Source organism: Watersipora subatra, chromosome 4 (genome assembly GCF_963576615.1).
Source record: "Watersipora subatra chromosome 4, tzWatSuba1.1, whole genome shotgun sequence".
Classification (NCBI taxonomy): domain Eukaryota; kingdom Metazoa; phylum Bryozoa; class Gymnolaemata; order Cheilostomatida; family Watersiporidae; genus Watersipora; species Watersipora subatra.
The window spans coordinates 59,033,595-59,049,806 of record NC_088711.1 but is presented as its reverse complement, the minus strand read 5'-3'; the positions used below and the strand labels follow the sequence as shown (position 1 = coordinate 59,049,806).

Here is a 16,212-nt window from a genome sequence, read left to right as displayed (position 1 = left end):
AGCTATGCATTATCAACGCAAAACTCGCCACGAAGAGAACTGCATGTACACGTAAATCACCTCGCACAGCCTTCCTTTTATCTTTAAAACTAAATTCCCTCAAAACCTGTGCCAAGGGTAAGGTAATGTTTTAGTTGTGACAAAGGGTTGAAAGAGAGTGTCACTAATATTTTATAATTAGTTGGTTTCAGAAACCGATCTATTTCAAAACATTGAACATATAAGCATGTTGGAGTCTTAAGAAAATCTTGGCAATATTTTGTTTCTACCCAATGTTTTAAATGAAAAAACGTGACGGATTATATAGACTTTTTGCTCAATCTAGGAAACTGTCAGAAAAATGCATATCTAATAGGCGTTTCAGCATTGGTCTGACCTACTAGATGGACAAAATGCTTTAGAATAGCTAAGTATACATTGATTCACCATTTGATAAAACTCTGTTGCGCAACTGATGGTAAGACAACAACGGGTCAGTACTAAATGCAATCATCAACTATTTCTTTAGCTCTGTATACTCAGCCTCAACATCATCACTCAACAGACCTGCCAACCCAAGAGTGGGACAATGTGTGAGATTTGGTTTTGGGGCAATTGATGTATCAATGATAGTATATATAAAATTGTGGAAATTGGGGCAAAAATCTCACGCATTTCTCACGCATTTTCATTTTTTCTTTGGGGTGATTGCGTGAGTCTCCAATGTAAGAGTCCAATGTGTGAGAGTTGGCAGGTATGTCACTCAATGGCCAATAAGCAGAAAAGACAGGACCAGACAGAAACAACAGAAGATATTTCAACTTTGCAAACTGCAGCTTTTCGATCCGCTCTATTAAATTACCACTTCTTTTGAAATCTACATAGTTTTGAATAATATGCGAGACTTTGTTATTTGTAGCCATAGGCATTTCTTACAAACTAGCTTGTCACACAAAAAGCATTAATGAGTTCACTTCGATCAGCCCATATTTGATTAAACACATAGCACAAGGCATCACATCATTATGTATATAAACTTTTCTTTTATAAAGAAATAGCTCATGATTTACAGGCTGCTGTCACCAAACATGGCATGCTATATAGGCACTATGTTCAATTAACCTACAAAGCTTAAGACAAACTAAAAAAAATTGTGCGAAGGCAGTAGGACTCGGCTAAGAATATACGTGGTTTTTAGAATGAACTAGGCGCTATGAGTTGCATCTTTGCTCTGTTTTGCTACAGCATTTAAAGGCCCTCAATCAAGGAAATAATAGAAGCTCTTTGCTAACGAAGATGTCAAGGGTCACTTCTACATTGTTCATACCAAAAGCTCAGTATTTAATATAGGCTCAAGTCATGCTGATAGTTTGGAGCATTTATATTGCATTCTGTGGTTTTGTTCAGAATGTTTATATAGACTGATGCTTGAGCGTGACTTTCACGTTCATTTTCATGTCTAACTTTTTTAATCAGTTAGATTTTAAACAAGTTTTTAGCCATGACCAACTCTCTACCCCATTGCTCAAACTTGTCACAGTTACAAAGCACTGAAAATCTTTGTCAGCTATCCAGCTTTTTACAGTGTGGTAAAAAGCATCAGTTATACTTCTATTTAAAAATTATGACAGTAGAATGCGTTCACTAAATGTTCCCAATTGAATCATTTTAAGATGATTGAACTCGTAATACATCTACGATCAAGATATATGTATCTTGAATCTTACAACTATTCTGTAAGTAGACATCATGGTTCCAGGCCCAAACATGGTTAAAGGTTGCTGATCATATCAAAAGTTGCAACAGTTTTGAAGCAAATGGATGTGATTACAGTCAAACCTCGACATATTAGCTTAATGCATTCCGGGAGAAAGCTTGCATGTCAATTCTCTTCTATCTCAAATCAATTTTTTCTATATAAACTAGCTAAATACTAATTAATTTATTCCAACTCTCTAAAAAATTGCCTAAAACCGGATATTACGATGAAAAATGTGTTTTTATTCGTTCTAATTCAATACCTGCGGTCACAAAGTAACAAATACCTACCTAGTGGTTATGTTCTGCAATGAAATGTAACCTTGTTATATACAGTACTGTATGGAGTTCTTGTCTTTCAGACAGGGAGTAACGGGTAATGGCGGTGTAAGAGAGACCCAACAGCAACACGTTTCGTGCGCTACACTTTTCAGATGCTACATAACATAATATAACATTTAAATTTAATTTAAATGAATTTAGGTTACTATGCACTTGAAAAAACACTTGAAAAACAGTTTTAATTTTGCACTAAATTTAATTCTTATTTCATCTTCGTTTACTTTCTTGTTATCTTCTTACAGCCCTGCTCCTTGCCTCGCTTTCACTTTTAGCGATTCCGCTTTTCACTGTTTAAAACCTTTTTAAGCTGATCCGCCGAGAAAAACCGAGTGACGCTGTCATTGTAAGCGACCTCTCGTACACTCTACCATCCTAGTGGCCTCATAGAGAACCATCTCCTATGCTTGTATCTCAAATTTGTTTAGTCTTACAGCTAAATGTAAAATTTTCTCGGATCATTTTTTGTATCTCAAATTTCTCCCACGTTGGGACACCCGTATGTCAAGGTATTTCTTTGTTAAACTTATCCAAAGCATTCAATGTTTCGCCCTGTTTACAAATTGCATAGTTAGAGTAGTTACAAGTTAAATAACTGTAATGGATAGAAAACTGACCTTTTTACGGGCATCCTGTTGATTAGTGATTAGGTACATTTTGATCCACAGCTAGTGTCATACAATGTTCAGTTTAGGATTGCTTCCTGTCTTAGTTATGTCAATGAAATGCCAAAATATTTTATTATAACCCATGTACCTTGTCGATGCCTTTTTGTTGTATCTTACAACTAGAATTAGGCTCAGTTTTGTCCAAGATTTTTTCATGTTTAATCACATAGCTTTCAACATGCATACAGGTTTTCAAAACAAACTTCTACACGGATTTCACAACAGCAATCCATGAGCGCATTCATTGAGAACAGTTGTGTATATTGCGTGTGAAGGCACATCTATAGCTTTTAATCAGACTGGTGTGTGAGAGGCTGGTTCTCAGAAACCAAAGAGTTTTTGAAACCAAATATTTTTGACGACCTGACAGAAGCTACGAAGCATATGCATGGGAAGTTTGGACGAAATCAGCCAAAAAATATAAAAATGTTTGGAGTTTTCTCGGACTAGTGACACGCACATGTAATGAGAAGGTAGTTTTCTCAGACTAGTGACACGCACACGCCATGAGGAAGTGGAACTTATTATCTTACAATATGAACCATTTTTTCAGCAGGCCTCAAACAGTTTAAAAACGCATGGAGGAATAGTTGAATTTTAATACACTCTTAAGCCATCTGTTACGATCAAACCAGAAACATTGGCTAGTTGTAAAGATTATGCCTATCTCGTCTTGTACTCTTTGCTACATGTTTTACTATAAAATGCTTTAAAATGTATTTTGTAGCCATCTAGAACTGTTAGTATGGGTGAGGCTTCTTCACGCCTACATTTACCAATGTTAGAAATGTATTGTATTCTGTTGATGGTGTGTACTGTGGGGCACTCAAGTGTTAGCTATGATAGTTTATAAAAGTATCATAGAATTCTTGAGTAAGTTCTGTTTTCATGACAGATGAAAAATACATAAATATACATTTTTTGTAATAAGATTTAGAAGATGCACATTCAAGTTATATATTCCCCGAAAGACTGATTATCCAGTCTTTCTTTTCAGAATATTATTTTAATATATTATCTCAACTATTCTTCAATTAAATGATTACAATTTTTATCAATAAGAAGATATTTTTCAAATAAATCATAAACAGCAGATTGTCCCTCAACGTTAATGATCTGTTCCGGGAACTTCTGATCATTCGTCGCGAGGGTTCGATGTTAGGATATAAGATTGCTTTCGATGAGACTAAAACTCATGACGCTCAGCTTGCTATATCGACACTCCTACACTGCTAGATCGTCTTTCTGCATTATTCTGCAACTACTTATTTTTTGTGCTTTGTCGACACACCAGACGATCTGTAATGGCGAACTAGATTGGCAGAGCACTGGTATATGATAGCACGCCCTATACGTTGTTTTTTCTCTCAAGTGCGGCAAGAGAGGAAGCGACATTTTAAGGCTAATCATGAGATTTTTTCTAATCACAAGATTGAAATCCATTTTGGGAATTTGCACCAACTTGACACTTTATGTTATATGAGATTCTTTACGTTTGTACAAAGCAAAAACTTCACATAAATTCTTTAAAGTATGTGGAATTTTGTTATAAAAGGTATACGTTATGGGAGTATCTATTGTACCAGGTTGCTTAGGGTGTCTTCGATCTGCTCCTCAATTTACTGGAAAATAGTGTGGTATAGTGTGCTAGTGTGTATGGCTGAGATATCAGTAAATATCAACGGTGTTCCTCTCATTCAAACAGGTTTTTGTTTTAGTCTTCTAGTTATATGACACTTGCTTGCTGTACAAACATCGCATGGGATATCTGTTGCTGTCTATTATAGCTTGTAGATGTAATATTGCAATATTGCAGGAAAAGCTCTCTACTCTGGGAAGTTGTTGGTCATCTTGTGATCAGTCTAAGCAATCATCTAGTAACTGGTAACTGAATGGAGACATTCGGTTTTTGCTCTAGTTAAAGGTATGCAGAATTTTTCATTCTGATATGTTTTATTTTGATAACCTAGTGCGCAATCAAATTGTGTAAAAAACTGTTGCACCTTGTAAAAAACTATTGTAAAAAAGTTATAAAAAAAAGTTGTAAAAAACTTATGGACTATCTTTTGCTGACCAATATCAACGAAGCTATTTAGTTCAAGAATCATGTACTCGGAGTACATACTCAACCTAGTCAACTTTTTAGCATAATTACCTTCAGCTGACTGTCATACGTTCTCTAATCATCTATAAAAATAAGGCACACGTTCATACTGGCAAGTATTCTTGTTATCTAAACCTTTCACTGGTAGTCGGCTGTTGGTTGATGAATTAACCGAGGTTTTTGTGTACAGATTGTAGGCTATTGGAGTCAAGGCTAACATGGACATCCTGAAAGCAGAGCTTGAGAGGAAAAAAAAGCAGCTGGCAAAAGACAATAGCTTGGTAAGAACAACTTGTTCGCCTGTAGATCTGACAAAGGAGGAGTTCCGAAATTTCATCTTATTAATAATTTTAGAAATTTTGCTGTATCTCTCGGCCTAATATTTTGCTATATTACTAGTAACATATTCAAATTATATCCCTTTGGTGTTACCTTCATATATATTCATCAAGGGATTGACCTTTTCAATGATGTGATTTGTTGTAAATTTACTAATGTAAGTTTACAGAAAATCAAGTTACTTTTGTATGTAGTAGATTAAAAGTTAATGAACGGAGTTTCTGTAGAGATATACGTTACAACTCTCTGCTGCTGGTTTTATGAGTTATTGTAATATGGTATGTTGATCAATGGAAACATGATAGAAACTTGGTTTGTATTACTTTATTGGCATTGCGGGAATTAGTTGAAGGTCCTTTCTCACGTTCTTTACCTTTTGTACCTACATTCTTCATATTCTTGTATTACCTATCTTCATGTTAGCTAGCTGACAATACGGCCCCGCAACAGGGAACCAAGAAATATTTTAAGAGAGGAGAGCTCGCTGAAAAACGTCAGGAAGAATTTCAAGCGAAGAGAGCTCGTCTCACAGCTTCTCCTGTCCCTGTAGGCTCACCTGGTAAGGCTAATGAGAAACAGCAGGCGGAGGCAGTTGCTGGGGAGGAACAGGAATCATTCACATCAAAGCCCGTTCTGTCAAGAAAGGAGGTACCTACCTTTAAATTCTAGTCAAAAATTTGCTTGTAAGGTTGGCAAACGTTTTGAAAGTTAGCAGTTATGAAAACCTATTATGTACATTCGACTAACAATGTTTTGTTCAATGGCTCGTGAGACATTCAGACAATCGAAGCACTTGTAGCCATACATATTCTATATCTAACTTCTGCCAACTGTCTATGATCTGGTGTTGAATTATTCAAGATTTTTAAAATAAGTCAATGATGGAAGTACGAAATTTTACTCCTATGTGATTTTTGTTTTCTTGAAAACATCTTTTGAACACATTTTCGTATCAAATTGGTGACATTCAAATTTTCTACTGTAATGGTAGTTCTGTCTCAAAAAGCTAGCCTCCAAATCTCTAGTTTGTGAGCTTTCGTTGACATTGGTAAAGTCACGATTGACAAATGTCAGACAAATTTCAGGCCTTGAAAGGCCTGGAACATGAAAGTGTGAAGCATATTTTTAAGTTAACAACTTCATTTTTAGAGACCCTCAAATATTGCATTCTCAGGAAGAGTCAGCTGATATAACAATTATGACGTAGCAATATTCAAAGTGCCACTGTCTATGGAAACTTACTGACTGACAAGCATGTCGGAGCTAGGACAGTTGCTTGATACTAGAATAGTGTTGTTTACATTCATAGGAGGTAGAATCAGTCGTGCAGCCATATGTAGAACTTTTATGCATACAAGGTAGTATTCTTTATGTCATGGCAGGTGATTCGCCGACTCAGAGAAAGGAATGAGCCAATCTTATTGTTTGGTGAGAATGAACATGAAGCTTACCTGCGTATCAAAAAACTTGAGTTGCTTGAACCTGAAGTTAATAAGGTATTTAACCTACGCCTCCTAATTTTATTATATTCTCTAGTGCTCTTAGGCTAGAGTGTGTTAAACAAGGATCTCATTGCTTCACATTTTACTTGCCTAGTGCAGTTGTATCCTTGAGTTATTCCTTCCAAAATATAATAGTTTTGATGCTTTTTTGTTGTAATTTTGATATTTTGTATTATTTTGGCGATTTACTAAGAGTTGCCTTTCCTTTCATAATAATTTTGCGTAAAATCAGTGATAAACAAAAAAATTTAAGTAAACGATGTTTTACATCCAAAATATAATTTTTTAGCTTGTTATCCCGTATAAAAAATTATATTTTATTTAAATTAATGAAAAACAAAGCATGACATATCTATTTCCTATAAATTAAATTTTTATACGTGAAATTCTCACACGAGATATTAGCCTCTAAGTTTAGAAAATAAATAAAAACAAATGCAGGTCAGTAAATTTTTGTAAGCTTATTTACAGTTCCATAACTTCTCTTACTAGTGTCTTCAATACAAGCTGAGACAGTTTGTTGGAATTTTTATAATTGAGTAAAAGTAGTTAATACACTGGCTCTGAGGGATAATAAAGTTTTAGCAGAGCGATCACAAATGAAAAAATAGGAATCAATTAACTGGATTATTTGGCTAACGAAATTTGGTCTTGTGTTGCTCCAGTATATGTGTGTTTTGGTTTTGCTCAGCCCTTCGATGTTACAATTGGTCAGTGAGTGTGTATTGTTGGTAAAGGTTCATTGTTGTAGCTTATGTATTGTGTACATTATATACTCTGGGTGGCTAGGGAATTTTTTTTACAATTAATATACAATTAATAATTTAATATATATGTACTGCTTATATTATATATTATCGGTATTTGTTTTTGTTTTTTCAGGGTCTTAAAAATGATTTTAAAGCAGCTTTGGACAAAGTTGACCAGCAGTACTTGAATGAAATGTCAATGGGCTCGGAGCAGGCCGCCCGCAATGCCTACAATGTGCACTTTAGGGACTCAGGCATGGTTGAAGAGGACATGCCAGTATGTTCCTTGATATACACATGTATTGCGTTATGAATTGGTTGCACATTTTAATTGGTCTGGTTAGCTTTAATATTGCAACTTACCATTTACTCGCTTACGGGCCTCGCTTATGGGCGTCGCAGTGGCTAAAGATCTTGTTATTTATTTTAAGCGTATTGAATTTTAGCTAACTTCGTAGGGTTAGTATCCTACTATATATATATATATATAATATATATGAGTGATTGTTTGTCTATTTCTATGGTAGGGTAAGTCTTGTATAACCACAATGGCAGCCAATTGTACTTGACTAGATCTCAGTCTTTATATCTCGTAGCCTGCCAATCATTGCTTTGAAGAAAAAATCAAATGCTATAGTTCAATTTTGTATTGATTTCTTAGTCTGATATTGTGAGATCTTTTGTTCCTAGCAGAAACGCATAAGTATTTGTTAGACAAAATGTCCTTTTTGTAAGTGTTTTTGAAACATTTCGTTTTTTGGATGCAAATAGATTTGCATTTATTACACAACATGTCGGAATTGTGTTCTTTGATGACTATGAAGTCAGCTAAAGAAGAAGTTAGTCATGCTTACCGCTATCGATCGTCTTACTGCTTTCGCTTCAGCAGATTTGATCTGGTTTGTTGTAAGGCTCTTCTAACAGTTTAAGATATTAGTAGCATCATATCGACTGTATACTAGTAGCATCATATCGACTGTATACTAGTAGCATCATATCGACTGTATACTAGTAGCATCATATCGACTGTATACTAGTAGCATCATATCGACTGTATATTAGTAGCATCATATCGACTGTATATTAGTAGCATCATATCGACTGTATATTAGTAGCATCATATCGACTGTGAATCGTGTATTTAGAGATTAAAACTATCGAGCCATAGATATGCCTTATCGTTTTTATCCCGCTGACCCTGATGGTGCAGTCAAATCTTTTTGAAATTGTTATATAATAGAACTGTTTGTTGTAGTTGTATTCTGAATAGTTTGTAGTTTTTGGGATTTTCTTAGCTTTCACTCATCGTTAAGTTGAGTACATGCAACTCATCGTTAAGTTGAGTACATGCAACGTCAAGAGCTCCTATATGTTTTACCATGTTACAGCGCATGGCGGAAGAGCTGGAAGAACATAATTCCGAAAATGAACAGGAACGTATCATGATGTTCTTTAAGGTTGGTTGTCTGCAGTACGTGACCTTAAAGTTCCCATGAATGCCTCTAGTTTTAAGGGATTTTTTTCATTAAGAGCGTTTAATTTTTCTTCTGACAGTTCATTCTCCAAAAATGGGGTGAAGATTTGAACTCTCGAGAGGAAGAAGCCAAAAGGAGTCGGCAGGGAAAGATAGACACAGCCACTCACTCGCAGACTGTTTCCTACCTCAAGCCTCTCATGAGAAGCTTTAAGAATAAGGTACAGTGCACCCCCGGGTTACGACCTCCTCGTTTTATGGCTTTTCTGCCTTACAATGTGAAACACATTGTTTTTTCGATTCTTCATTGCGTCATTTTTTTCGCTATACGACATCAACAAAAATGTCTCTTGAAATTTGAGTTTGGCAGTCGGGGTGTTGAATACGTTGGAATCACGCCTATGCCCAAATGCTATTAGCCGGAATCCTTTTCCCAACGCCTGAAAAAGATACCAGAAATCTGAAAAATATACTCAATACTCAATTACTTTATGCCATACTCAATTTCTTTTTGTTCAGCATTCTTCATGTTTTCATGTTGCGTAAATACTTGATATTGCGTGAGTGAAATGGAAATTAATAAAAAGTGAGCGAAGTGAAGATTTATTGTGCATTTTATCGTTTAATATAATATTTACTATAACTTTAATTCATTATACGTATATAGCTACATATATAATTTTAATTCATTAGCCATGGGTCCTAAGAATAATAATGATGTTAAAGGAAAAAAATGATTCTATTGCAATAAAAACTTTATTGTAGATCATAACTACATGTATTAAATACACTAAAGTTACTGTCAGTAACTATAGTTACTAAGGTTAATATACTATTTTGTTATTAATTTGTAATATGTACAGCACTTATATAAAGTTTTATGGTTTTACCTTGTTTGCATTAGATGATTACTATGGGTTTTTATACCACTGTATACGACATTTTCACCTTACGATGCCAACACAAATTATAATCGTATGGCGAGGGTCCATTGTATCCGCTTGATACAAGGTGTAGTTGTTAAGATAGACACAAATCTCTATTATTGCATGTAAACCGGTTTCTTTTACTCCCAGGCTACTAGTTCAGCCACAGTATAACCTACTAACTTAACTGCCTGTAATTTCTCTACTCTTACTGATTTCTAACATTTAAAAGATACATTCTTTTTCATGTCTGTGGATTGCTCACTCCGATAAAAATTGATTGTTCTAACAGCAAAACTCTATTCTACAACGTTATTATGTGAAAAGCTCTACCTTGAATTAATCTATGTGCTTGTCATTATAGATGTCTATGATATACCAAGACTGAATCATTTACTATGGCCACATGAATCATAAGAAAAATTGTATCATTGCTTGAATAACTTGAAGATGTATAATAACAAGTTTGGTGTTAAACTAACTCATGGCTCTGCTAAAACAGATGACTTTTACAGAAAAACCTTAGTCTACCAAATTATCTGCAAAGTTCCACATGAAAGGAACAGGTATATATGCACACTGTCTCACCTACAGTGGGCTACTCCCCACATGTCTAGTTTAGAATATCCTCATATAAGAGTGGTCATAGTTATAGATGAAGAAACTAACCACACATCTTGCATGTCATGCGTGTTGAAATGTCATTTTTAATTATTTATGCTTATGATATTTCACGCTTTGATTCTATTTAAACCATAACTGTCACATACAACTTTTATCATATTTGCGAGGTAAATCAGACACGCTGATTCCAATTTTGTACTCATAATAAAGATTGGTCAAGTAACTTTCAAAGCCATGAAGGCTTTTTTACAGCATTTCAATGTCGGTCTCGAAAACAGCACGATTGGCACAAAAAGCTCCGTCCATAAATATGTGACGTAGCCTAGCTTTTTAGGAATGGAAGTTAGGGATGTTTAGAACGATTTAGAATGATAGAGATAGTGTCTTAAAACCCATTGTTATCTAAATTCAGCCTTCAAAATAATTTCAGTTTTTTATGAAAGGTAGATAAGTTATTTAAAGTTGTTCGTAGCTTGTTACCGAATGTTTAATAGGTTGAACGCCGAGAAAGGTGAACTCAAAAAAGCGCGATTTTATCACAAAATAGCGTTGTTATTGCGCTTTTATTTTCTCTATTTTTAAGATCATGCATGATATTTCATGCTTCAATTCTATTTATGCTTCATTTTCATTAATTTTTCCTGTTTATAAGCAACACAGTTAAGTAGATCAATCCATTACACATTGGTTTTAGTACTATTGGGCTTGTCAACATGGGAAAATACTATTATTCACCTCAAAATAAAACCTTTTATGGTTTATCATCTTTAATTAGTTCTCTAGTACATTGAATGCACCATTTGTTTCTGCAAATCATTCAGCAGCTATGGAAGGATGTTTGTCACACACGCGATTGGTCTGAGCACTTTTCCATTAATTTCACCATTACTTTCACACTTTAGTCATTATACACAACGAAGCACTAGTGAAGATTATTTACACTCTATACGTGTAAATATTTGTTTCACAGAAATGATCATCCATTGCTACTGGTCACTTTGTTGTAGTCATGCTCTCCTGATATCTTAGCCCGACTGGTAGATGTGTGCAAACATCTATTGGTACGTGACTACATAGCCGCAAATGAGGCGTACATGGAGATGGCTATAGGCAATGCTCCGTGGCCAATCGGTGTTACCATGGTCGGCATTCACGCTAGAAAGGGCCGAGAGAAGATCAATGACAAGAATGTTGCTCATGTGCTAAACGATGAAACTCAAAGAAAATATATCCAGGTAGTCGCCGTTTCCAGAATTCATCGTCTCTAGAGCTCATAGTTTTAAGAACTGATTGACTCTGGAGCTCATAGTTTTGAGAACTGATTGGCACTAGAACTCTTTGTTTCTACAACTCCATATCTCCACAGCTCAGCGTGTATAGCGTGCATTTATAGAATTAGGTATCTCTAGGACATATTTTCACTTGAACTCAATGTCACCAGAGTTCAATGTCTCTAGAAATAATGGCTTCAGAAAGTGAATAAATAAGAGTACAGGTGTATTACACAAAGTTCTAACCAGAAACTCGAAAGGCTGGTTCACACTATATCGCCGTATGTCAGCGTTTTCCTTTTGGCGCTCATCGTCGATTATGTGAACCATAAACCGATGGTATCGATGAAGCAGCTGTCAAACTTTCCCGATCTTTCACCGAGTATCGACGACCGCCTTTCAAATGTGAACCATTTCGGCGATGGCATATTATTTTTTTCCATTTATGACGGCTGCTGCAGGACTAGTATTTGATTTCAGTCATGCGAAAACAAAGATGTTTCTTCAGGAAAACTTAAAAAGAAAAATGAGAACACTACGTCACGGAGTATTTGCTGATGTAAACACGGATGGGTTTGTGATAGTGTGAACATCGCTATCATCGACGATCACCAAGTATTGTGGCATCAATATATCAACACCAAGATACGGCGATATAGTCTGAACCAGCCTTAAAGATTTTGAGAAATAACCCGACCGCTGTGTTTTCTTTAGTCAAAAGCCCTCCAACTAGAGGTCATTTTTAACAAGATAATTAAAGTGAACACATAATTTAGTTTAAAGTATTTGGTTAATTCAGTAATTCATTCCTGGACCAAAGCGACAGATCTATGGTTATTAACATTCAAAAGCCACTGATGAAGGCCACATCTACCGAGTGAGACGTGTTAAGATGGTTAGAGGCAGATACAATGGTTGAATGACTACCAGAGTGTCTTCCTTTTCTAACCAAATCTCAGTCAGCAGATGTGTACTATGGCAACTTGTAATTATTCATCTGATGCCTAAACTCTGCTGTGGTTAGTTGTGAAGAAAATGAGAACACTAAGTCACGGAGTATTTCCTGATGTAAACACGGATGGGTTTGTGATAGTGTGAACATTGTTATCATCGACAATCACCAAAGTATTGTGGCATCAACACCGAGATACAGCGACATAGTGTGAACCAGCCTTTATGGTCATTGTTCAGTATTAGAGCTAACTGGTATGTGTTCTCTCACTCTCTGTATAACAGATAAATGAAGTCATCATCTAATCAATCTAAGGAGTCATTTAGCTAGTCTTTCTTTACCAACTCTATCATTATTTATTATATTCTTATAAAACTTGCACACTGTAGGATGCTGTGTCGCCAGCATCGGTATCATCACTGTTCGCTAGCTTTCACTAGCCATATCCGTGTAGTCGTGTGACACGTAAACAAGTAACTTGGTGCATCACATGTTTTCAGAATAACCAGAACATTCCAATCTATTATGTGTACTGAGCCAAATACAGCGCCATATTTATACTTCCCAAAACAATTGAGTTATTCAACTGTGTTTGGTTACTCATTAGTGATGTTTGTTAATATGCTGTTTGTATCTGCCTGGACTTGCTCTATACAAATTCAGATATAATATATCTTACATAATACTTACGTATCTGGGAAGTCAAATTTTTATTTGCTACAAATTTGTTTCGCAGTGTAGCTCGTCAGGTGGCCTTTTTTCTAGTGAAGAAAAATTAGACTCCAGAAATTACGTAGAGCAGTAATTTTTTTACTTTACAAAAGTAAACAATTATTTTTGTAGTTTTAAATTTTACTTTATCCTATTTAGATTTAGTAGTAGAATTACTTCTGAACATAAAAGTACGATAAATAACTATATATACTTATCTTACATAATATATACATTCACCATACATATTTATATATAAGTTATACCTTTTATTTATATACAATGTATGTGTATGTATATGTATATAGTAAGTATTGCATTTCTCAACCATCAGTACCCTTTCTTTTTTCCAATATCACTTTGGTCGTGGGCTGTATGATAGTGAAATTTCTAGTAATACCATGCGTGTATAGGATATTCATACTGCATGTATATATACAGTATATATTTTGCAAGCATATAGTGTGTACGTAAAATATATATTTACATGATGTTGCAGTTTCACACTCAATTTTAGTATTTTATCTAACTCTTTGATAGGCTGTCAAAAGATTGATGACAAAAGCACAAAAATATTTCCCTGGAAATCTCTCTCGTATGGTCAATTATGAGAGGCCACCTGCCACCACCTGACACCACTTCCAATTCAAGCTGACTTTCTGTTGATCAAAATGCTTTTTTCCTTTATTTTGCTAGTATCAGCCTATTCTGTCATCATTTACATATAGTCTCCATTGAATAATGTAAAGCTTGTAGCGTTTTAAACTTTCTTACTTGTTACAGTCTCCATTCATCATATACAACTGTTTGTGTATACTTATAGATGTGTAGTCATCAAAACATGTATATTATACAGAATAAACTTCAGCTTTGTACAGTAGCTGTGTTTCTCCTCATGCTGAATGTGACTGGTGGAATTTCCATGGTACGATCAGAAGTTCATTATCTACTTTCCCACTTTTTATTAAACGTATTAAGCGTTCTCATTGGTGCTTTCTCATCGTTGGTGCCAATTGGTTGGTCAGTTATGGTTGAATAAACACTGTAAATAGTATTATGTAGCCAATCATGACGGTGATTTATTAAATTTACATTACTCTATGGACTTGTCATTACAAGTGTCACCATGTTACCGTGGTCACATGAATCATATGAAAAAAATGTTATTGTTTAAACAGTTTAAAGCTGTGCTAGAAAAGTTTAGTGTTAAACTAGCATAAACGTCTGGTTAAAACAGATCATTTTAACAAAAACTATTATATCAAATTATATGAGAAACTCCACATAGATTGAACAAGTATTTATACACACAACCTAACAGTGTTTTACTCCCCACGTCTACATGTAGATTAGAATATTCTTTCATGAGAGTAGTTATAGGTAAAAACTAACCACACAACTTGAATGCTATTCGCGCTAAAATGTCATTTTTAATCATTTGGAATAATGATACTCCCGCTACAAACAAACCTGTGACATAAATATTAATAGAAAATTTGGTGTTTGTATTTTACAGTTACTAGGTTTTGTAAGATACGTATTTAGCTGAGACGGTAGCTTTATTTTTTTAATAGTAAAAGATCACAAGATTTAATGTTCAAAAAAATTTCAGACACAAATACAACTGCTCAGTTTTTCTAATATCATCACTTATTCATCTTGCGCAAAGCTAATGTAGGTGAAAATTAAGCACCATCTATGAAGATACAGTCATGAGTCGTCTCACCTTTGAGACGTGCAAATATTAGATGCTCATTACAACAGTTACACGTAGGTGCACTAGGTTGTGGAAGTCAGTGGTTTTCTGTAACTAACTTTATCATTTCATATTTAGTACATGTAATCCTCACCCCTACAACCTCAAATCCCAATTTTGACCGCCAGTTGAGTACAAGCTAGGCTCTACAATTCTCTAACAAGCTATTAGGAGATCATAGAGCTCATATCTTACTCATGAAAAGAACTTTTGCGGAAGGAAGTCAATGACATTCTGTAATGCTTCATCATTGCCTGAGCTCAAAAGATTTTGGGACAACAACCAGCCATGTACATGTATAACTTGATATAAAATAATGTCATCCTATTGGGTAAATTGGCAAAACTACAAAACGATAGATTGTATTATCTGAACAACTAAGACCAATGACTAAACAAGTTTTAAAGAATGGAAAAAATAGACATCTAGGAGGCAATGATCGAGAACGCCATAAAATTATCAAAATTTATAACCAAATGTATAGCGTGTGCAAACTTTGTAAATTCCACATCTTATAAACATTTAGTGATTTCACTTATTTTGGCTTGGCTGTACTGTCCAAAGCACAATTACTCTGTAAGGAACTTTATGGGAGGTATTTAGTTCTTCAGATGTATCTACACTGACTGAAAAGGTACCTGGTACACTTTATTCATATTTTCATCTACTAGTATTTAGTTCTATTGTTAAATAAACAGCTCTCTAGCCCATGTAGGATTGTTCAAGGTATTAATTAACACTGCAATGTAATATTTGATGTATTTTGTAGTTTGGCATAGGCAGCTCTTCACTATGCACTGCAGCTATCACAAATCACAAAAGGACAATTCATCACAATAACTTTAGAAGTTGAGTTTTTGCTCACTCATCATTCTGAGAGATTGTTATGATAGTAAGGGCCCAGTAAGGGAGAGAATAACTCCCTTCATAAGTAGAGGGTCGTGTAGCTTTAGGCAGGAAGTAGCTGAAGTTGTGGTCTCTGGTGAGCTCTGGTAAGTGAGAAAGTGGAAAGTGAGCTCTGGTAAGTAAGTAAAGTTATCTACCCTTGCCTTTGTGAAGT

The 16,212-nt window shown here is 35.0% G+C and overlaps 1 protein-coding gene across 1 annotated transcript; it reads left to right on the top strand.

Moving 5' to 3' along the window:
* The first annotated feature begins 26 nt into the window (after positions 1-26).
* Positions 27-14,453, top strand: LOC137392797 (pre-mRNA-splicing factor 18-like). The gene is made up of 10 exons (XM_068079127.1): positions 27-117; positions 4,561-4,668; positions 5,039-5,129; positions 5,611-5,835; positions 6,570-6,683; positions 7,572-7,715; positions 8,827-8,895; positions 8,993-9,133; positions 11,470-11,697; positions 13,937-14,453. Exons 3-10 carry the CDS (start codon positions 5,067-5,069, stop codon positions 14,027-14,029), a joined length of 1,077 nt encoding a protein of 358 aa, XP_067935228.1. The 5' UTR covers positions 27-117; positions 4,561-4,668; positions 5,039-5,066; the 3' UTR covers positions 14,030-14,453.
* The last annotated feature ends 1,759 nt before the right edge of the window (positions 14,454-16,212 follow it).